Source organism: Podarcis pityusensis (genome assembly GCF_964106645.2).
Source record: "Podarcis pityusensis genome assembly, chromosome: 15".
NCBI classification, from domain to species: Eukaryota; Metazoa; Chordata; class Lepidosauria; order Squamata; family Lacertidae; genus Podarcis; species Podarcis pityusensis.
Window position 1 is genome coordinate 38,932,424 of NC_138040.1, and position 23,957 is coordinate 38,956,380.

At 45.6% G+C, this 23,957-nt stretch overlaps 1 protein-coding gene across 5 annotated transcripts; it reads right to left on the reverse strand.

Moving 5' to 3' along the window:
* Positions 1-1,077: 1,077 nt before the first annotated feature.
* PLPP5 (phospholipid phosphatase 5) lies at positions 1,078-23,940 on the reverse strand. Of its 5 annotated transcripts, none has more exons than XM_080982617.1 (9): positions 23,829-23,940; positions 20,363-20,471; positions 17,278-17,368; positions 14,679-14,742; positions 13,258-13,382; positions 11,170-11,340; positions 9,997-10,108; positions 4,417-4,498; positions 1,078-3,949 (listed from the first exon to the last, which is right to left on the reverse strand). In XM_080982617.1, the coding sequence occupies exons 1-8, from the start codon at positions 23,906-23,908 to the stop codon at positions 4,420-4,422; spliced, it is 831 nt and encodes a 276-aa protein (XP_080838743.1). In that variant the 5' UTR covers positions 23,909-23,940; the 3' UTR covers positions 1,078-3,949; positions 4,417-4,419. The 5 variants fall into 5 exon arrangements, with proteins under 5 accessions (XP_080838743.1, XP_080838741.1, XP_080838744.1 ...); XM_080982615.1 differs by lacking the exon at positions 23,829-23,940 and adding an exon at positions 23,614-23,805; XM_080982618.1 differs by lacking the exons at positions 1,078-3,949; positions 4,417-4,498; positions 23,829-23,940 and adding exons at positions 4,532-6,598; positions 23,614-23,804.
* Between the last annotated feature and the right edge of the window lie 17 nt (positions 23,941-23,957).

Genomic DNA, 23,957 nt, shown 5'->3' on the forward strand with positions numbered 1-23,957 from the left:
GCTCTGTGTGCATCTTGTCTGTGTTGTAGGAAAATCCTGAAGTGCAAATGACAGAAATGGTCCTTAAAATTATGAATGTTTAAGCATGTACACCTGTAAGTTTCACCACTCACTGCAATCTAAGTTGCCATATTGTAGATGCTTCATACATCAGGAAAACATGCTGAAATACTGTGTCTTTATCATAGACATTAGTTTGATACTTGCAGAAGTAAAAATTCTTGCTTTCATTCTAGGACTGTGCTACATACCTAAACCTTTTTGTCACACTTTTTATACCACAGTGCAGTTGTACTGTGCAATAAGTCAAAGCAGTAGCACTTCTCTTAGAACCATGGTTTGTATCAAACCAATTTTTTTCTCAGAGTAGACCCATTGAAGTTCATGAAACTGTTTGCCATTTCAGTGGGTCTACTCTGAGTATGACCAGTTTGAGCTGCAAGCTTGCACCCCAGTGTTAAGATCTGCAGGTGCTAGTGATGAGAGTGTCTAATTTCTGTGATGCTTGTGGGCCAAAAAGAGTCTTAGTAATGAAATGTGTGGATGATGAATTTAGTTTTTCTTTTGTATAAGGAAACACAACTGTTCTTCCAGAGATTACACATAGGGTTCCGTTTAAGCTTGGTAAATGCAAAACATGTTGAGCACAATGTGAAAAACAGACGCCAGTAAACAGGTTAGGAGCAAGCTATAAAGTCTCATTTAGTGCACTCTTCTGATGCATGTTTGCTCAGACTTAAGTCCTGCAGTGTTCTGGTGTAAGTGTGCAGAATTGTAACCTTATAGTTAATCTCTCCTTTGCCAAATCCAGTCCCTGCCATACACTACAGTCTTAACTATCTGAAGGGAAAGCCTAAAATGAAGTAAATATTTTCTGTGAGCTCCAGTTTGATAGCTTCCGAGTTTATAGCACCTTGCAGTCATTCATGAGTAACATGAAAGACAGACGGCAAGTACTTCTACTTTACAGAGTGCACAAGGTAAGGGAGAATGAGAAGTTAGTGTTTCACATTCAGCAATGCCTCGCATGCCCCATTTAGTCCTAATCTGAGGACCAAAGAAGTGATACAGCAGTGCTTTTTCTTTTGAAGTTTTAGCATTTTTATTAAGACAGTTTTAAAAACGAAACCGTGAAACAATGAAAACACAACTCCATTGATTTGGCCTCTAAAAATGTACAAAATGTGAAAAATGAAGGTAAAATAATCTTTATCACAGCAACAATCCTTCCATACCTACTAATGGTTCAGACTAGCCCAATCTGCAAAGCAGGCACAAAATTAACTGCCCGAAAATGCCCCATACCAGGAATGATAGTGGTTTAACTATGACGGGAGCAAAACCTTGAGATTCCCACATGGGTAAACACAGGAAAACTCGCCATTCATTATAAATTGTTTTGAGTATTCCTGAGACATCTGCTTGGCCACTATTTCGTTCTGCTCCCCTCCCCCTTTTATCACATTTTTATTCTACCTCCTAGGAGCTTACATGATCCCGGCTGGTTTTATCCTCACAACCACCCTTTGAGGTAGGTTAGGCTGCTAGTGGCTGGCTCAGGGTCACCCAAGACTGACTGTTGGAAACAGGAGGCTGGTTGAGCCAGACTTTCCTGTATTATTTTAATATTACTCATCACCTTTCTAAAATACCATGACTGCTTTCATTAGAGACACAAGTTGTCTTTTTTCCTTCACTGTGTCCCCCAACATTAGTTCTGGGGCCTCCCTTTAACCTCCAATTGCTGGATGAAACTTCTTTTTTATTAGCTAGATATATGCCTGTCTTTTCTCCCCCTTCTCTCTCTCTTGGTGTTCTGCCTTTTTGCTTGTCTCTTTGCTCTTAAAAAGAGGTTTAAAATAAAATGAAGACTGTGTCCCCTTCATTTGCCCATGACCCAGTTTTGGGTACCAAACCACAAGCTGACAACTGATGTGCTAGCCTATGTTATGCGTATTTGCCATTTTGCACAGAAATACCACCATCTCCCTGCCACTGTTACCTTGCTTAAACCAGAAGTAGCTTGTGTGCTTCCCTCCTGATGTTGTTGGGGTGCAACACCCATCGGCCTAAGCCAGCCTGACCAACAGGTCAAGGATGATGCAAGTTGTGGTCCTGCAACATCAGGAGAGCACAGCGTTGGCTATTCCTGCCTTAAATAGTCTTTTGAAGCCACAACCATTATCACCCCTGTAAAAAGAAAAGAAAAGCACTTGGCACTGCTTGGGGATGTGCCCCACATCCAGAATTCAACAGCATCTGGGCAGCCAACCCTGCTGTAGTTGGGCTTCCACCAACCTCAGCCAGAAAGATCAATTTACATTGGGAGCCTGCCACTCCTGATGTAGGTAAATGCCAGTTATGGCCTTCTGCTATCCTATTTAGGGGTATGCGGGGACCATTTTATTTGGGTGATAACAAGCAGAAAATGTGGCACATCCAGTATGACAAAGAGCAGCAAGGTGACATTCTGCTTGTGGAACAACTTCTGTAGAGGAGGGAAGCCTTGTGCTAATTACCTCTCCCCCACCCCTTCTATGGGGGCACTCCAATGGATGCCCACCCTGCAGAAAGGGCTGTTTATGCTGCTGGTGTCTCTCCCATGCCATCCCAAGTCCCCTGAAAGTAAAACACCTATTGGGAAACCTCTCCAGATTTAAGGTCCCAAATCCCAGAGAAACAGAGTTGAACCAGCCTGTGGTCACGGTGCGGCCATCTGTTCTCAACATTAAGAAACTTCTGACTGTCCCAAGCACACCAACTTAACAACAGCGGAATCCTAGCACAGGCACCAACCAACAAAAGCTGTGGGCGTGGATGAAGGCCAGTGCATCTTTGAAGAAGGACAAGCTCCAGCACTGATAGAGCAGGGGTCACAAGCAGTTAAGTCTACAGCTATATACAGCTCCCCCTGAACTCCACAGAAGGGAAAGATCACCAGTGTGATGGCACAGGCACATGCAAAGTAGACAGCTGGCCACCTAAGAGCTGCTTTTGCGCAAGGCGGTTTCAAAGGGGAGGAAGCAAAAGTCAGAGTGAGATCTTGCAGCAGAGACCTCATCACAGCCGTCACCCAAACCACCTTGCAAATGGTGCAAGCTGCAGAAGGTGAATTTGGGAGCTCACAGCAAATGTGCACCTCCTGACTTTTGCTTCTTAAGCTGATTTTAAACAGTAGCCTTGAGATACCTTGTTAAAGAGTCTTTTGCAATGCTACTGTTGGGTTTATGCCCCAGTTCCACAAATCCTGGTGCAGAGAGCAGCAGGTTGTATACATGCAACTGTGTGTGACGTTATGTTGGTGAACAGGTTAGTGATTTATTTGAGAGGTAGTCATTTTGGGGCACTTCTTTGCAAAAGTCTACTATAATGGGTCAATGGGTTTCATTTTTTGCAACCTGCTAAGGTCTAGAATCAGGTTTAGTCAATCCTAGTCCTACTTAAGAGTAGACCCACTGACGTTAACGGGCATGATTAACTTAGGACATTGATTTCTTTTTTTTAATTTCTTTTTTTAAATAATATTTTTATTCATTTTCAAAACAATTTTATACAATCAATCCACATTTTGTCACACATTCGTCTATTTTTGACTTCCCTCAGTTTCTCTGCCAATCTTTCGTTTAAATTTATATTGTTAACACATTTCTAAACTTAATATTGCCTTTAAATATCACCTCTCCCTTCTTACTCTCTTTTTTACAATATTTCTTAATTTTTCACAGAGTCTCTTGAAAACCAACAAGCGTTATCTGTTCATCACATATGCTTTTCAGATAATCTGTAAATCTCCCCCAGTCCTCGATGAACTTTTGGTCTCTCTGGTATCAAATCTTCCCTGTTAGTTTGTCCAATTCTGCATATTCAGTCAATTTCGTTCTCCATTCTTCCACCGTTGGAATTTGTTCTTGTTTCCATCTTTGAGCCAGAAGTATTATCGCTGCTGTTACTGCGTATTGGAAAAGTTTACAATCTTTCTTATTTATTTCATTACCTACCAATCCTAGTAAGAAGGCTTCCGGTTTCTTAACAAACGTATATTTCAACATCTTTTTCAGTTCATTATATATCATTTCCCAGAAGCCTTTCACCCTTTTACACTCCCACCACATATGATAGAATGTTCCTTCTTTTTCTTTACATTTCCAACACTTATTACATGTTTTATACATTTTGGCCAGTAATATAACATTACTGGCGTTATATACCATCTATATACCATTTTCATTACATTTTTCTTCAATGCAGTACAGGCCGTAAATTTTAACCTTTCATTCCATAATTTCATCCAATCATCATATTGTATATTGTACCCAAAATCTCTGGCCCAATGTATCATTACCGATTTAACCTCTTCATCTTTTGTATGCCATTCCAGCAACATTTTATACATTTTTGATAAATTTTTATACTTACTATTCAGTACCTCTGTTTGAAATTTTGAATCTTTTCCTTCATATCCACACTCTTTACAGTCTTTTTTAAACATTTCATTAACCTGGTAATAATGCAACCAATCATAACAAATTCTTTCACATCTTCATAAGATTTCATTTTCCATTCCCCCCCCTCTCACTATCAAATCTCCATATGTTATCCATCCCCCCCTCATGTTAATCTTTTTCACACTCAATACTTCTAATGGTGAAATCCAGTGGGGGAGTCTTGGTTCCAACAAATTTTTATACCTTTCCCATACCTCTATCAGTGATCTTCGAAAGATGTGGTTTTCAAACCCTTTATGAATTTTCTTCTTTTCATACCATAAGTATGCATGCCAACCAAATCTGTTGTCAATCCCTTCTAAGTCCCAACAACTCCCCATTCTCTAGTTTAATCCATTCCTTTAACCAACAGAGGCATGATGCTTCGTAATATAATTTCAAGTCTGGCAGAGCGAAGCCACCTCTTTCCTTTGCATCTGTTAGTAACTTGAACTGAATCCTTGGCTTCTTGCCCTGCCAGATATATCTTGAAATTGTTTTTTGCCATTCTTTAAATACTGATGCCCCCTTGATTATCAGTAGTGATTGAAATAAAAATAACATCTTTGGCAGCACACTCATCTTAATCGTTGATATTCTCCCCCAAAAAGATAACTTCAATCTTCCCCACACCTCCAGATCCCTTTTTATTCCATTCCACACAGGTAAGTAATTGTTTTGAAACAAATCAATATTTTTGGGGGTTAACCATATTCCTAAATACCTCACTTTATTCACCACTTCAATCCCTGTCTGTTGTTGCATTACCTCTATTAGTTCTTGATTCATATTTTTAGCAATAATTTTGGTCTTTTTTTTTATTTAAATAAAATCCTGCAACTTGACCAAATTGATCTATTTCTTCTAAAATTCTTTTAACACTTCCCGATGGTTCTTCTACCATTATTACTAAGTCGTCCGCAAACGCTTTAACTTTATATTCATTTTTTCCTACAGACACCCCTTTTATTTCTTCATTTTTCCTTATTGATTTTAGTAAGACTTCCAGTACCAGAATGAATAATAGTGGCGATAATGGACATCCCTGTCTTGTACCTTTAGTTATTTTTATATCTTCTGTCGTAGTATTATTTACTATCAACTTTGCTTTTTGCTCTGTATATATTGCCTTTATTCCGTTGAAGAATTCCGTACCCACGTCCATATATTCTAAATTTTTTAGCATAAAGTCCCATGATATATTGTCAAAGGCCTTTTCAGCATCCACAAAAATCAGCATAGCTTGTTTCTCATTCCTAGCATTCAGATATTCTAATATGTTTATTATATTTCTTATATTATCTTTCCTCTGTCTGCCAGGAAGGAAACCCGCCTGATCCTTATGTATAATTTCTTGCAATACCTTTTTCATTCTCTTTGCTAGTATGCTCGCAAAGATTTTATAATCAGTATTCAACAATGAAATAAGCCTGTAATTTTTTACTTGCGTTAAGTCCGAATCTTGTTTTGGAATAAATGTAATAAAGGCCTCTTTCCATGTTTCCGGAATTTCTCTGTTTTTCAAAATGTTATTCGTAACTTCTTTCAGTGGTACAAGCAGGGTGCGTCTCATTTCTTTATAATAACTAGCTGTAAATCCATCTGGTCCTGGAGCTTTTCCTTTTTTCAACTCTTTTATTGCCTCTTTTATTTGTTCAATTTCAATGGGGGCATTCAGATTATCTTTTTTTTCCGTCGGGATCTTCTGCACTTCTTTTTCCTTTAAAAATCTTTCTATTTTTCTCGTGTTATTCTTTTCTTTACTTTTGTACAAATGTCTGTAAAAGTCCAAGAATCTTTTTCTAATCTCTTTCGGGTTTTCTATTTCTGTACCTTCAACTTAGGACATTGATTTCAGTGGGTCTACTCTGAACAGAACGTAATTGGCTATAACATACAGAGTTGGCTAGGCCCTCAAATATCATCTATGGTGCAACAACATCCATCCCAGGAAGCCATCCAGCCTCTGTTGGACAACCTCTAATGAATGAGAGTCCACCACTTTCTGAGACAGTTTGTTCCACTGTCAAGCAGCTTGCAACATCAAGAAGTTCTTCCTGCTAGCTGGTCAAAAACCCTTCTGAGAATTTGAGCCCGTTGGTCTGCGGCCAACCCTTTGAAGCAAAAGTAAGCAAACACATTCCATCTTATACGTCAGGAGTGGGAAGGTTTTGGCTCTCCCAATGTTGCTTGCTTAACTACAACTTCCATCAGCCCCAGGAAGCACAGCCAATCACCAGGGATGACGGAAGCTGTAGTTCATTAACACCTGGAGGGTCAGAGGACTCTCCCCTCCCTTGTTCTATGAGACGGCCCTTCAAGTATTTATTAATGGTTCTCATATTGCCTCTAAATAGTACTGTCCAGAGAGTAGGGGAAATATACTCAACTTCTTCACCCCTTTCTCAGAGGACTAGATATCCAGGACTCTTATCATCTTTGTCACCTTGCTTTGAACATGGTCCAGCTCAACAATATCCTTGTTAAACCCCAGAACTGGACACAGTACCCTAGCTGACGTCTGAGCAAATCAGACATCACTGTGCAATTCTGTTAGAGAATTGTACAGTGGTACCTCCGGTTGCAGACGGGATCTGTTCTGGAGGTCCGGTCGGATCCCGAGGTTTCTGCAACCTGAGGACCACTTCTCCACCTGCGTGCATGGCGAAGCCCTGTCAAATACTTCTGGGTTTGCCGCTTTCGCATCCCGAAGTTTACGTAACCAGAGGATTACGTAACCGGAGGTACTACTATATTAGCCTTTTTAGATACCGCACAACACTGGGGGATCACATTTAGTTTCTGCTCTACTAAAATCCCTGAATCTTTTGCATTTTTACGAGGCATCACCCATCTTGTATATGAGTGCCTTATTCCTCCTAACTTAATGCAGAACTTTACATGCAGCTCTGTCACCTGCAAATCTGATAAGGATCCTACACTCCTTTGCCCAACTCATTGATAAAGGTGTCAAATAACAGAACAGGACAGAACCCCACACATCACTTCTTCCCAGATGAACGAGGAGTCATTGATGGGCACCCTTTGGGTAAAGTTTGTCAAGCAGCTACAAATCCACCCAACAGTAGCATCATCTAGCCCAGCATTTCCCAACCTTGGGCCTCCAGCTGTTTTTGGACTACAACTCCCATAATCCTCAGCTAGCAAGACCAGTGGTCAGGGATGATGGGAATTGTAGTTCGAAAACAGCTGGAGGCCCAAGGTTGGGAAACACTGATCTAGCCCACATTTTACCAATCTGTCAACAAGAATATTATGGGGAATCTTGTTGAAATCAAGATATGCTACTAGGAAGATAAAACATTAACAGATAAAGAACATGAGTTTCTCACAGTAAAGTTCCACACATCACTACAAGCCTGGAGTCCATAGTCTGCAATGACCTGATAAAAGCAGGATTGACTCTACACTGAAAAAGTGCACATTTGACATTTAGAATAAATTACCCACATTCTATATAATAAGTTAATGTCGCTAAGACTCAGGTTTTCATAGTCTAGATTTTTCAGGGCTGGGATCAAGGGAAGGAAATGTGGAAAATCAGAATGGATGTGCAATGAGGGTGGTGGAAACACTCGTCACAGCCTAAAGCAGGAATGGGGAGTCTGTGGCCCTCCAAATGTTGCTGGACTCCCCTCGGCCCTGGCCAGAATGACCAATGGTCAGGAATAGTGGCCAATGTAGTCCAACATATGAAGGGCTACAAGTTCCCCACCTGTCTAAAACCAGGAGTATATTGAAGCCCTGCCCACCTAAAGGCCACAAGGGGCACTGTTTGATTTTCTAAGTGGACAACAGATAAAAAGCTTCTATGCTTTTCTTCCTAGCTCTAGGGACACAATTGCCTTTTTCAGAATAGATGCTGCAGTTCTCGGGGCGCTAGGCTGCATCTCTGCGCACCCATCCTCTGGAATATGCACATCCATCTAAGGAAGAGCTGGTCTGCACAGCACAGAACCTGCTTTTGCAGGAGGTCAAAGGAGCAGATACTTCTGAGTAGCAGAGGGGCAAACGGGGCTTATCTGCTGCAGCAAACAAAAGGAGAGAGAGTCTTCTGGTACCAAAAACAGTATCAAATGCATCGTGGCAGGAACTTTCATTCATTAGTCCATTGCATCATACATGCATTAGCTGCAACTCTGCCCAAATTTTTTCTTGCTCTGCTCTCAACTGCAATCCTAAACACGCTCACTGGTGAGTAAACACCTGTGAACTGGGAGGGACTTCTAAGTAGACATGCTTGAGGTTCAAGTGACAGGCTCTCATATGTATATATGAGAGAGGACTATAGAAACATCGGAAGCTGCCTTATACCAAGTCAGATCATTGGGTCCCTCTAGCTCAGTCTTCACTGACCAGCAGTGGCTTCCCAGGGTCTCAGGCAGGTGCTGTTTCCCAGCTGCACCTGGAGACACCAGGAGCTGTTCCTGGCACCTTCTGCATGCAAGGAAGATGCTCTCCAAGTAAGCTGCATGCCGCTTCCCCAGGAACCGTACACCCCATCAGCCGAGGGTAACATTTCATGCATCTGATGAAGGAGGTGGGCTCAGATCCACAAATGCTTCCGCTCCCACACACTTTTAGGCTTGCTAGGCTTCTGAACATAAAAGCCAGCCGACCTGTGTGGGGAATGTACAGGTTGAATGGGGAAAGCCTGGAGGTAGCTGAAAGGGCAGAAAACCGACCAGGGACCCTGTCTACGCTAAGGAAGAGGTCGTCAAACTCTCGGGGCCCAGTGGGCTCATCTGAAATTTTTACAATGTGCCATCAACTCTAGTCCCAATATGGTTGTCACTGGGTGTGGCATAACGCAAAAGGGCAGAGAAAGAGGCAGGACCCCAAAATCGTGTTGGCGTGCCGCCTTTCATCCGTGGGGGGGGGGGGGGGAAGGCATCACCACACCCTTTCACAGAGAGAAGCTCTCAACAGCTCTCCTCCATCCAGAATAAATGGGAGGGAGTGTGTCCCACTGCTGGTCAATAAAATGTGGGTCATCTTTAAGGGAGTGGTGTTCAGTGTAGGAGAGACACCCTGGCTGGGACGGAGCTCTGGTGATCTGTGTGGAGGCGAGCGGCAGGTGATGGTTTTGCCTTACAGCAAAGGACTGGACCAGATTGCCTTTTGGCTTAGGGCAACTGCATTATTAAGAGTGGCATGGGCTGGGCTGGAAATGTGATTGGTCTAGGCCCTGCTGTCTAGTAGGAGAGAATTGTCTCCAGAATTGCCATGCAATGCCCAGCACTGTTCCCTAGGTCCCTGTGTAAACAGACTGGTAGGGCCAGAGCAGATCTCAAAGCCCCCCAACTGGACTGCCGGCATTTAAAAATGGTGTGATCCAACCTCACTCCTCCTCCAGGCACAAAGTAACACCGAAGGCTGTGGCCTCCCTCCTTTTCCAGCACCCAGGACACGCAGGTGGGGATCCTGAGGTCTTTATACATCGAGGCTGAAACCAGAGACTGTCAGCTTTTGTCTCTCTGGGGCAGAGAACCTGGATTTGCGCTGCAGCGGCTGATGGCACTCGGGATCCGTCAGAGGAGGGTAATGCTGTCTGTAGCACAGGTAGGCAAATGCAAGGCCCATTCCTGAACCAACCAGCACATCTTGGGAAGAAAACACAAAGAGGAGAGAATGCAAAGATTGTTTCAGCTTGGGGCTGGCTAGCAACAGCACAGAACTCTGCTCCTATCCTCTCCATGTGTAGGGAGAAGAGTAGGAAATTGCCTCATACAGAGTCAGACTCCTGGTCTATCTAGGTCAGTATTCCTGACCCTGACTGGCAGTGGCTTTCCAGAGTTTCAGATGGGACATTCCCTGTCCATTGCCAGGGATGGAACCTGGGACCTTCTGCATGCAAAGCAACGCTCTTCCTTCCTCATAGGGGAAGCTGCCTTATACCGGTTTGGACCATTTGTTCATCTAACCCAGAATTGTCAACTCTGACCGGTAGAAGCTCTACAAGGCTTCAAGCGAAGGGAAGTCATTCCTATCACCTGCTACCTGCCTCTTAAACTGGAAATACCAGTGACTGAGCAGGGAATGTTCTGCATACAAAGCCATGTGCTCTGCCACTGGTCTATGCTTCCTCTCCAAATGAATGAATGGAAAAATACAAGACGGCACCATGCTTGGTCAGATATGCAGCTCATCTAACTGGGTGACAGGGAGGGAAAACCCAGAAGTCCAGCAGTGGCAAGAGCAACTGGCTGCTGCTCTAAGAACCGGTGCCATAGTTTGCTTCTCCCCTCCTCCCTCCCAATCACTTTTCCCTGTGTGCTGTGTCTTTTACACGGTAAGTCTGAAGGCAGGGAGCAAGGGATTCCTGACATCTGTCAGCTGGTTTTTTCCAGAGGAATATGTGGAGTAAAAATCCTGCAATGGGCAGGAGGGGATTCAGCCCTCTATCCTGTTCCAAACCCTGGCTTGGATGCAGACATGCACTTAAGTAGGGAGTACAGCCAACCTCCACCCATTACTCCAGGGTTGGGGATCCTGAAGCCTTCCAGGGGTTGCTGGACTACAACTCCCATCCTCCTTGACTACTGCCCATTGGCTACAACTGATGGGAATTGTAGTCAAGCAACATCACAGGTTAGCCACAGGCAGACAGCCACTTGCCATCTTCGTGGCATGTGCCTCACTTCTCCATCAACTTCTCACTCACCTTGCCAGTGATGCTTGTAATCGCAGGTGCGGGATAAAGCAATGAGCATCGCCACAAAGAGGGGCGCCAAGAAGGCACAGAGGCGCCAGGACTGCCCACGCCCGCCAGGCGCAAAGCAGTGGAGCTTCCCTGCGATGTAGAAGGAGCCAAAGGCGAGGCCGGCAAAGGCAACTGGAAGAGAGGAATGATCACTGCAAGACCCAGCAAGACAAAGAGTCCCCGCTAACATTAGCGACAGATCCATAAACACCTGAGGAACTAATAGTCCCTGATCTCTCGGCAAGCTATAGGAGAGGCTGAGCTCAGAAGGTGGGCAATGCCTTTGCAAGGCAACACTATACAAGAGGACTCAAAAGTTAGCCCTGTAGACTTCAATGGCACAGGCTCTCAGGTGAGCCACATTGAGGGGAACATTCAGAGCAGCAGAAGCCAACATGGAGACCAGCTCCCAGCAGCCCCAGTCAGCATGGCCAATGGTCAAGCATGATGGGAGTTGGAGTCTGTAGAGAAACTCTCTCTATGTGGTTCATTTTGCTCTAAGTTTTGAAGAAACATTCTGTGACTGCAAAGAGCTGTGGTGACAGGTTCTAACAGAGGAAATGTGATCGCTTTAAGATTTTACTAGACAGGACCTGGATCAGGTGTATTGGTCTGGTGGTTGGCTGCAGGTTCCGGTCAGCTGAGAGTTCACTGTCAGTGAGGGAGATGATTAAGTTGTTCCAGTTGCAGAGAAGGGAGAAGGGGGTGGATGAGGGAGGAATAAAGACAGAGAACGGTGGAAGTGGAAACTCAGGCCTGTATATTAATAGGCATGTTGTGTGGGTGGACATCAAGCAAAGGAGGGGTCTTTGGGGATTGGGGGCTGGAGATCGGGTGAAGGAGCAGACGACAGAGCAGATTTTGGAGATTGCACTGCACAGATTGGGGGACGAGGGTGGTGCTGTGGTCTAAACCACAGAGCCTAGGACTTGCCGATCAGAAGGTCGGCGGCTCAAATCCCCGCCACCGCTTCCATTGCTCGGTCCCTTCTCCTGCCCACCTAGCAGTTCGAAAGCACGTCAAAGTGCAAGTAGATAAATAGGTACCACTCCGGAGGGAAGGTAAACGGCGTTCCGTGTGCTGCTCTGGTTCACCAGAAGCAGCTTAGTCATGCTGGCCACATGACCCGGAAGCTGTCTGCAGACAAACACCGGCTCCCTCAGCCTATAGAGCAAGATGAGCACACAACCCCAGTGTTGTCCACGACCTAACGGTCAGGGGTACCTTCACCTTTTTACTGCACAGATTGGGGAGTGTGTGTGTGGAGCTCAGGGGAAACAGCAGTATTTGGGTATTGTGTGGGTGAGGGGTTGGTGATTGGACATAGGAGTAGTCTTTAGAGATCACGATGGGGGGGTGGATATCGGAGCAATATTTGGGGATGGCACATGTGGGGGCTACAAATGGGAGCTGTATTTGGGGATTGCACTTGTGGGGACTGGGCAATCTTTGGCGATCAGGTTAGTGGGGGGGATGGGCGAAGAATTGTACGGGTGAGGGTGGAGATTGGGTAAAGCAGCAATCATTGGGGATTGCATGAGTAGGAGGATGTGGATTGAGCAACTGAACAGTCTTTTGAGATTGCACCGGTGGGGTAGGGATGAGCAAAGGAGCTGTATTTAGGGATTGTGCCGGTGGGAGGGTGGAGATGGAGGAAAGGAACAGTCTTTGGGGATCTTGTGCATGGTAGAGATCGGGTGAAGGAGCAATGCTTGGGGTTTGTGTGGGTTGGGGATTGGGTGAACGAGCAGTCTTTGGAGATAGCATGGGTAGGGGTGGAGATCAAGCAAAGCAGCAACCATGAAGATCACCTGTTTGCAGGGGTGGAGATGGGGCAGAGGAGCCGTCATGGGGATTTATAATGCTGCAAGTGTACCATATGGTTGTAGCCAGGACACTCTTCTGCTCACAAAACAGTCTCTCTGCAGATACACCCTGGAGAGATCTGTGCATGGCTGCCTTGAACTCACCCTGGATCCATCCCATCTCCCCATTTGGTGCTTCCCATCCCCGGCTGCAGCCCCTAAACGAGACAGCTTGCGCACTCACAAGAGGAATGTCCACTGGGGAAGCTCTTGCGCCCCTCGGTCACTATTTGCGCGTCCCCGGTGCACAGCAGCTGAAGGGTTTCCCGGCCATCTGGGAAGCAGCGGTAGAAGAAATCCGGTCGAGGCCTGAAGTGAGGAAGAGACGCAAAGCGTGGGGCTCTGAACAATAAGTGCGGAGAGGAAGAAGCAAGGCGAAATCTAGCGCTGCGCTCCACAACCTGACCATGCAGCTCCTCTTGCAGACTCCACAACTACTGGTCCTTCCATAACCCACCCTGGCGTCTTGCAAGTAAAGGCCTTTGCTTGGCTGAAAATTGCTCTGGAGAAGGCGGCAGCAGCAGAGGACATAAATACCAAATCCCAACCCCTATCACCTCCAGCTGGCAAGGACCATGCTGACAGAGAATGAGAGCTGGAGTCCAGCAACATCTAGGAGACCCCTGCCCAGCCCGCACCCCCAACCTTGCCTTTTCATTCTCTAGTCTCCAGGCAGTAGCCTAGAAGGAGATAAGAAAGAAAGATGAAGGAATAGAAGGCAAATGGGATTTCAGGAGCCACGTTTACTAGGAAACAGACTGCCTGGCTTGCCCATAGAGCAGAACTAGGTGACAAGTGATAGCAGAATCCTGAGGTGGCCTGCTGGACTGTTAAGATTTCAGATTGACAGTGGAGGAAAATCATGGATTGTATCCAATGTCAGCCATGCTCAGAGTAGACCCACTGGGTCATATTCAACTAATTTCTACTCAGAGTAGACCAATCTAAATCCAGAGTTGGACCTAAGTTAGCCTGTCTATCCATTTCAATAGGCCTACTCAATGTGTCTGGCTGTGAACCAGAAGGTTTGTGGTTTGGGCCCACCCAGGGATAGCCGTGGACAGAATTTCTCCATTGCAGGGGTTTGGACTAGAGGGTCCTTTCAAACTCTACAATTCTTTGATTCTATAGTCTGGGTAGAAATTAGTTGGATACAACCTTTTTTTTAAATACTCCCCTATAGAATCAGTGGTGGTGGGAATGTCCCTGCAAGTAGAAAACTAGGAGGACAGGCCCTGTGCTCCAACCTTTCTGCTCAGTATGAACCCCATGGTACCACTTCTCATAATGAAAGAGGGCATTATATACTATGTATATATGTGCAGAAAGAGTTTTAATGAATAGATAAATACGTAAATTGTGCCATGTTCTCCAGCACTGGGGAACTATTCCACATTTGGGACGGGCATTCAAAAATGGCAGAGACAAACCCATTGCAGTCTGAAATGTTACTCTCCACTCTGCCACTCTCAGGATATTTATGCAATCCATTCCGAAAAGCAGACAGCCCGGTCCAACCTTCTGCAACCGGCAGCCAAAATGCAAAAATACACACTCTACAGAAAGGACTAGAACAAACACACACAAGGAAAAACAGGATCTCACCTGCCCACGGCCAGCTTCACAGCATTGGTAAAGACACCATTCAGGGTAAGAGCCAGGCTGGCAGCTGGAGGAAAGAAGAAGGAAGAACCCATTGTTTTCATCATCTTTACTGATTCAACCCTAGTCAGGCTTATTGTCAGAAATGTTGTGGCGAGAGGGCTGTCTTAAGGGGGAGAATTATTGCAAAGGTAAAACACAATCGTGGAATTCAAGCCATGGTCTTCCCATCATTCCATCTGCACAAGCATTGAAGTTTGTCAGAGAGATTCCTCCTTTCCTTCTCCTGGGAGGAATGGATGGGGGTGGGAGGGAAAGCCCCATTGCACAAATTTTAGCTCAGGGCTTCCAGTGATGGGGCTGGTAATAATAATAATAATAATAATAATAATAATAATAATAATAATAAATTATTTTTATTATTCATACCCCACCCACCTGGCTGGGCTTCCCCAGCCACTCTGGGCAGCTTCCAACAAAATATTAAAATATAGTAATGCATCAAACATTAAAAGCTTCCCTAAACAGGGCTGCCTTCAGATGTCTTCTAAAAGTCTGGTAGTTGTTTTTCTCTTTGACATCTGGTGGGAGGGCGTTCCACAGGGCGGGTGCCACTACTGAGAAGGCCCTCTGCCTGGTTCCCTGTAACTTGGCTTCTCACAGTGAGGGACCCGCCAGAAGGCCCTCGGAGCTGGACCTCAGTGTCTGGGCTGAACGATGGGGGTGGAGATGCTCCTTCACATATACTGGACCCCACCCAAGAAGCTCGATATGTTTAAAGTGGTTGAATTGTACTCTATAGAAATGAAGTAAAATTATATTTTGTAACATTAAATAAGAAGCTACTCTTTCAAGTTATCCCAGTGCCTTTGCACCCCAGCCAGAAAGCTATAACAGGCAAGTACATGGCTATTCTTGGTAGCTGGCCCCAAGTTCTGGAACTCATTCTCAAGGGAAGCTCAGCCAGTCCCCTCTCTGAAGCATCTTCCACTGGCAAGCAAATACATTTTTATGTGGACAGGAAGCTGTCTTGGAAATACATTGCAATTGGCTTGTGTATTTAGCAAGGATTTATATACTGCTTATTATCCACCCTTCACCCTAAGGTCCTGGGACAGGTTACTACAATATAAAAATACAATGGTAAAATCAGTTAAAACAATTTTACCATCAGAAGATTGACTTTACTGAATGTTGCACCTGTTGTGCTTTAATTTTTTTACTTTATATTTTACTGTTATTTTATTTTGTTTGAATTATTGCTGTTAGTCGACCTCGACCAGCATTTGGGGGAATACAAATTAAACAAGCAATAAAAGTCTACTTCTTTGACTGCTTCAGGGGGCAGGTAGGGGTTTAGGGCCTGATCCACAGTATACATTTAAAGCAATTTATTGTAGGACTTTAAATGTCAGAGCTTTTCACAAAGAATCCTTAGAAGTGTAGTTAAGTGCACTGAGAATTGCTAGGAGACACCTTTCACTTTCACAGAACTGCAATTCCCAGAGTTTCCTGGGAAGATTGTTAAAGCACTTTAAATATGTGGTGCTGCTGTGCCCTAAGAAGTAAACAGAAAAGGCCCATCCGGACCGGACTGCATGGTTTATCTGAACACTCAAATCAGTTCTAAGTTTATAGATGATCCTTCTTTTGGTTCATTGATGTATTCTTGCATTTTCTGCTGTGGAGGGGGTAAGTTGGACTCAAAGCTTATAATTAGTTAATAATAATAATAATAATAATAATAATAATAAATTTTATTTATACCCCGCCATTCCCAGTTCAAAAACCGGGCTCAGGGCGGCTAACAACAAATTTAAAACACTTAATTATAAAAGAAGCATAAAATACAGTATAAAAACATGAATAACAATAAAATTCAAAATTCAAAAATCAGTTTAGGGGAAATAAGCCTTAGATAATCCCCAGGGCTAGCTGGCTGAATTGGTCCTACTTGGGCCAGCGAGGAGGCCAGGGGAGAATTAGCTGTGGGGTCTCAGAGCAGGTGATCTTCATAAAAGGGGAGGGGGAGGGAAGGGAAGGGAAATAAAAGATCAGGCTGAATTCAAATTAAAGGCCAGGCAGAATAGCTCTGTCTTACAAGCCCGATGGAAGGAGGTTAAATCCTGAAGGACCCAAGTCTCATGGGACAGAGCATTCCACCAGGTGGGAGCCATCACTGAAAAGCCCCTGGCCCTGGTGGAGGATAGTCTGACCTCTAAACTATGGTTATTCATGGACCTTAAGGTCCTCTGCAGGGCATACCAGGAGAGGCGGTTCCATAGACAAGTGGATCTGGAGACTTGCTAAATCAGACGAAGGACCCGTCACATCTAGCATCCTGTTTCTGCCTTTCCAGTTGTCTAAGGGAACTCATAAGCAGAATATGAGCCCAAAAGCATCTCTCTCTCCTGGCCCAGAAACTAGTACTGGGTTTGACACTGCAAGCAATACAAGGTCCTTGCGTCTTGCAGCCACAGATAGCTTTATCCACTGTGAATGTGTATACCCCCCTTTCAAAGCTGTTCAAGTTGGTGGCCAGGGCTACATCTTGTGGGAGCGAACCCCATAGTTCAACTGCGGTGTGCAAAGATGTATTCACCTAAGCAGGCTTCCCGTGTATCCTCTTGGTCCGCGTTCATGAAGAATTTCGCCAGGAGAATCAAGATCAGGGGAGACAAAAAGGAAATGAGCTGGAATGAGATGGGAAGAGACAAGAAATAGAGTCAGCAGCGCTGCAAGAGCAACATATAGGGTTGTATCCAGCATTAGAACAGACCCATTGAAAATAATGGACAGGCCTAAATTATGGCCATTAAGCTCACAGGGTCTATTCTGGGTAGATCTTCATTGGATACAACCTATCAAGGAAAAAGGTGCTTGCCACCCATAATTTTTATAAGTACTATATTAAAATGTATGCTGCCTGATAAATCAAGAGAAAACAGTTCATTTTAATCAATTAAACATTGAGATTGTAGTTGATATTCTACTAAGGTATTACTAAGGTATTTAAGACTCTCCAGCTTATAGGAGATCCTTGGAGCAAAGGGATTCTTTAGCTGTGATCCTGCATTGCAGGGGTTGGAATGGATGACCATTAAGGTCTCTCCCAACGCTACAATCCCATGGTTCCACGAAGGGTTTTGGACCCTGTCTCCCATCCACAACAAGCAGCATGGCCAATGGTCAGGGATGACGAGACTTGTAATCAAGCGACTTTGGGAGGGAGACAGGATCCCCACCCCTTACCTATTGGGAAAAGACCTCGTGTCCAGTTAGGAAGACTTCCTAGATTAAGGCTGTAATCCTATGTCCAAGGGGACTAAGAGGAACTCCCATCAGTCCCAGTCAGCATGGTCAATGCCCAGGGATGATGATTTATTTATTTATTTATTATTATTTTATTTATGCTTTTCAGGTTTATACATTTCCTCCCCTGCTCAGCACCTGAGGGCCCCAGTTCTGCCACTCACCACCTGGCCCAGGACGGGGCCTGATGGGCTCTAGAAAGGACTGTTGCTGCTGCTGCTGGGCAAAGAGGAGTCCATTTTGTTTTGTTTTTTTAAATTGCTGTTATTTTTTTACCTATGTTATTTTAAACTGTGATATTAATGCTATAATCTTAGTTTTAGATTTTAATTTATGTGGAAATTGTTTCCCATTTGGTTTGTATTTTTTTGATGTGGCTTATTTATTGTTTATGACTTTTGTAATTACCGTATTTTTGTTCTAAAGGGCGCACCGGACCGTAGGGCGCACCTAGTTTTTTTGGGGGGGAAATAAAGAAAAAAAAATTATCCATCCCGCTGGCTGTCTTGGCTTCCTCTTTAGCCACGCATAACCTCTCCAGCTGGGAGAGGCTGCGCGCGGCTTTGGCAGAAGCCAAAACAGCGAGCGGATGGATCCCGCTGGCTGTCTTGACTTCCTTTTTAGCTGCGGGGCTGGGGCGGGGGAAGCCCGAGCTTCCCCCAACCCCAGCCCCCAGAACGGGTCCAGGAGCGGGGGCAAGGTTGCGCGCAACCTCGCCTTCGCTCCCGGAGTTTGCAGATAGCTGCCCAAAGCCTGGGGTGTGCAGCGCTCCGCTCCCCGGGATTCGGGCTGCTGCCTGCTATCTGCAAGCCTTGGAAGCCCGGCGGGCGCTCCCGCCGCGCTCCGAAGGCTTGCAGATAGCTTCCTGGAGCCTGGAGAGCGAGAGGGGTTGGTGCGACCCCTCTCGCTCTCCAGGCTTCAGTGAAAGCCTGCATTCGCTCCATAGGACGCACACACATTTCCCCTTCATTTTTGGAGGGGGAAAAGTGCATCCTATAGAGCGAAAAATACGGTATGTAAATCTTGTTATGCTGTAAGCCCCCTTGAGCATTGTTTTTTTAACTTGTGGAAAGGCAGCATACAAATAAAAAATGATGATAAATGATGATTTCACTAATTTTGCAATCATTTTAACATTTCAAAACTTGACTTCCTTCCCCCTCTCTCTGTGGTTCCTTAAATGTATTTTTAATATCTTCTGCCTGTCCAAATTAACTTAATTTGCTCATTTATTCATCTGCTTTAAATATATACTCTTACAGAACTGCAGGTTATTACAATAATCCTGCCAATGTTCTTATCTGTGTACAATTTATCTGGAAATATTCAATAAACCATTTCCATTCTTTTATAAAAAGTTTGTTATCTTGATTTCTTATTCTTCCGGTAAGTTTCACCATTTCTGTATATTCCATTAAGATTTTGTATCCATTCTTCCTTCGCTGGGACTTCTGCTTCTTTCCATTTTGGGGCGAGTAACATTATTGCCGCTCTAGTCACATACATGAATAAATTTCTATACAGTCTAGGTCAGGGGTCAGCAAACTTTTTCAGCGAGGGCCCTCAGACCTTGTGGGGGACTGGACTATATTTTGAAAAAAAATAATGAACGAATTCCTATGCCCCACAAATAACCCAGAGATGCATTTTAAATAAAAGCACACATTCTACTCATGTAAAAACACGCTGATTCCCGGACCGTCCGCAGACCGGATTTAGAAGGTGATTGGGCCGGATCTGCCCCCCAGATCTTAGTCTGCCTACCCATGGTTTAGGTCAGGGGTCAGCAACGTGCAGCCCACAAAGACTGTTTTACCGGCCCACAAGCCACCTGCGTGGCGAGTCCCCCGTGCGCTGCAGTAAACCAACACAGCGTGGCGTGGGGACTCACCAAGCGGCGCCGGAAATCACATCTACGCACACACAGATACCAGAAATCACGTCTGTGCATGTCCAGACGCTGAAAATCGCTTCTGCGCAGGCATGATTTTCAGCGTCTGAGCATGTGCAGAAGCGATTTCCAGCATCGCGCTGCTCCCGCCCGGCCCACGGACGATCTCCATGAGAGTGATCCGGCCCATGGCTGGTAAACCTTGCTGACCCTTGGTTTAGGTAGCTCTATCCCTATAATTCCCAAAATAAAAGCTTCTGTTTATGGTTATTAAATTTAATAAAATGGTGATGGTGATGATGATAGGAATTGCAATCCACAACATCTGGAGGGCATCCCACTGACTAACCCTTACATAGATGTGTGCTTCACCGAACGTACCACGCACTGGAGACAAATCTGAAGCGGCATCTGCCTGCAAAGGACACGTAACTACAAGCACAGCCTACACTGTACAAGACGGCTGGCATGAACAAATACTTACAAACATGGGCTTAGCGGGTACATGGTCGGACTCCACATAGGGGTATTTATAAAGCCACATTTCTTCCGGCTGTATGACTCGCTGGAATGGAGGCAGCAGCTCAGTGAACCTGGAGAGGAAGCACAACCCAAGGACTAAAGGCGCGTTTGCACAATACACTGGACACAGGTACAAGCAGCCTCCATGCACACGTTAAGTGTGTGAAAGAGTGTGCGCCTGTTCACGTGTACAACCCTTGTCCACGCAGACTGTGCACCCCTTGGATGCAATTTGTGAACACCTCTTGGGTGGTGGTGATTTTAAAGAAAAAGCAGAAAGCCAGTACTGGGGTTTCCTCCCAATATGGTCACAGGGAGATCTGAGGAACAAGAATGATGCAACCATTTCCAGCAGGCATTTTCAAAGCGGTCTACTATTATCACTTGAAATATCATATTGTTTTCGTAAAGAAACCAAAATTCCAAATAACTACAAATAATACAAGAGCTCCAATCATATGAGGAACAGGCAGCCAGTCACTGCGTTGACCTCGATTTGGCTCCCTGCGCCCAGAAGACTGGATTCATGGAACGCCAGTCCAGGCAGGATGCGTATGGAGAGGGAGGAGAGGAAAAACCAAATGTCTCTAGCGTGGCAGAGGTGCCCCGGTCCTGGAACACCCTCCTCCTCTAGGCATGGACAGCCATGAGTTTGTTGGGAGTTCACTGCCCTTTTTATTTTGCTGCAGGTTTGGTAAAACTGATTCTGAGCCTTGAATCTGCTTCGTGGTTTTAGTATTGCTATTGATGATGTTTTACCGTTATCTTAATTGTGCTCTGTGATTTGGAATCCATGATTTTTTAAAAATACTGCTTTGAGGTCACCTGTGACAAAAGTCAGTGTGTAAGCACATTAAATAAACAAACGATAAATTTCAAGGCGTGCTTTCCCCACTGCATGCACACACATATAAGGGACTCTGCCCCACCTCTGACCTACACAGTGGTTGATAAGAGGGGCATAACCTGTGCAAGCTCTAGAGCTGGATTTCTGCAGGTTATGAACTACAGATTTCAGAAGCCTGGAGGGTGTATTTATCTCATCTAAGTGAGGAGAGAGGATGCCCTCTGAAGGCAGGGAGAGTGGCTATGTTTCTAAGCAATGAATTTTGAGCAGGCTTGATATCCCTGATCGTGCAGAAACCTGCAAGCTAGCATTGGACCGTTCAGCATTCTCAGGCCCGTCTGAATGATAAGACTGTGTGTGTACATACACACATGATCAATTCCTATTTGCTACTTATTGGTTGCATAGGGTCTATATGACTTCCCCTTGAAGCCGTGCATTTTGTGTTTTCCAAGTCAGGAATGAGGAGAGTTGCTGAGTCCAACTCTGACCACCTCTAAGCCAGCACAGCCAATGGTCAGGAATGATGGGAACTGTAGTCTAAGAGCAACAGGAGAGTCACAGTTCCCCTATCCCTATTCTAAGTGAAGAGAAATACTTTGTATATGTGAAAATGTGATTCTCTCCTCACTCACCCTGGTCGATCCTTTGCTCTTAAAATTAGTGCATGCAATGTGATTAACCAAGTTAACATGGGCTCCTCTTGGATATTCTCTGCAACAGGACTATTAACAAGAATGATGACAATGATGAGGATTATAATAATTGCCTGCTCTTCACCATAAGGCCCCAGGTCCTACAACAATGTAGAAATACAAATTTAAAAACAGTTAAAACAACTGAAACGAACAACAAAGGATTCTTTTCATCTCTCCCACTGTTTTTGAAATTGAGTTTTAATATGTAAAATAGTGTTGGACCAGAGGCTTGAGAGTCATGTGAGGGTTAAAACATGTACTTTGTCCTAGCGCAAGGAAATGCCCTCGGAGTCTGCTCTGATTCACTGCAAAATGGCAACTCCTCTCTCTTTTCCCGTGGGCATGAACCCATTTTAAAAACCGAGGCATCTGTGAGATTAACAGAAATACGGGGTTCATTTTCAACAGCCTAGCTAGAGAGAAAAGATGGGGCTGCTTGAAGAGGCAGGCCTCTCCCTACAGTAAAAGCCTGGGCTGTGAGAACGCGGCAGAATTATTTAAACAACGGTGAGTGGAACCATTTCAACATTACAAGTGCAGAGCAGAACAGCCCTACCCCTACGTCTCTGGAGCCAAATCCAAAAAGAACACATCAGCCTTGGACTCCTGTCAGTCCAAATGTCAGACAAGCGGCAACAGCCCTGCCAAAACACAGGAGCAGCTACTCCTCTCATTGTGTCAACACAAGGGGTGCGGGAATGTCAGCTGACCTGCTGCTGCCAGCAGGTCTTGCCATATCAGCTGCTCGCTACTGGCATTTTCTGGGGAGTTGTTGCCAGTCAGGGTAGGCAACACTAAGCTCAATGGAGCTGTGGTCTGACTCAGTATAAGGATACTTCCTGAAGACCCCTGTGTTATACCCACTGCGAAGGAACCAGGTGGAAAGGGGTGTGTCAGACAGAGCCTATGGCGATATTTCCCATGCACTGGGGAAGTATCAAACACAGCAGGAATTAGAGCCAGGAGTGTGTTGCAGATATAAGGAGGCTTTTCCTGAATACAGTGGTATCTTGGGTTAAGTACTTAATTCGTTCTGGAGGTCCGTTCTTAACCTGAAACTGTTCTTAACCTGAAGCACCACTTTAGCTAACGGGGCCTCCCGCTGCTGCCGCGTGATTTCTGTTCTCATCTTGAAGCAAAGTTCTTAACCCAAGGTAATATTTCTGAGTTAGTGGAGTCTGTAACCTGAAGCATCTGTAACCTGAAGCATCTGTAACCTGAGGTACCACTGTACTAGTATGGCATCCACCTTGAAGGGAGATTCCCCATCATCTCCAGCCAGAGAGACCTGAAACCTGGAGAGCTGCTGCCAGCCAGAGTTGGCAAACTGAGCTGAGATGGGCCAAGGGCCCGATTCTGCAGAAGGCAGCTTCCTGTTCCTCGTCTTTCCAGGCCCTTATGTTACGAAACCTGCACCAGAGGCATGTAGACCTAGAGATGAAGGAGGACATCGTCTGGGGCCCTCGGCTCATGCAGTGCACGCCGCGCAGCAGGGCAGACATCTCCGGGGTGCAAAGGGGCACGGCGGATTTTCTTTCCAGCTCCTGCGAGCCGCACAATATGCACAGGCAGATACCCACGACCAGACGTGCCAGGGTGTCCTCCGGGGGCCGCATATCGCGTACCACCCCATGCCCAAAACGAGGCACCAACAGGCCTGGCTCTCACCTCCGGAGGCGCAGAGGGGCGCAGGGAGGCACCTCTCCTGCGCATCGCCCAGTTTGCCTTCTGCTGCACCGCCGCGTTGCTTTCAAAAGGAAGCTCCCTGCTGCGTGCATTGCGGCAGAGAGAGAGAGAGATCTCCCCGCATCCTCTTTCCCGGGGGTGCCAGGCCCGCGCCTCCCTCGCGACCCCCCCCCATCCCGGCCCGCTTTTGCACTCACAGGAAGAGCCCCAGCAGCGCGGCGCGCACCCCCACTTCCAGCAGCAGCAGCGCCAGCCCCGCCCGCGGGACCCGCCGCATCTCCGCTGGTGCGGCCCGGGAGCCACGCACCGCCCTCCTGCCCGGCCAG

Coding starts and splice junctions, on each gene's coding strand:
- PLPP5 (XM_080982615.1), bottom strand. CDS start 23,723: ATGCACGCAGCAGGGAGCTTCCTTTTGAAAGCAACGCGGCGGTGCAGC. Junction 11,341..13,257: donor CCCCAGTGGACATTCCTCTT/GTGAGTGCGCAA, acceptor CCTCTCTTCCAG/TTGCCTTTGCCGGCCTCGCC. Junction 10,109..11,169: donor TTACAAGCATCACTGGCAAG/GTGAGTGAGAAG, acceptor TTTCTTCCCAAG/ATGTGCTGGTTGGTTCAGGA.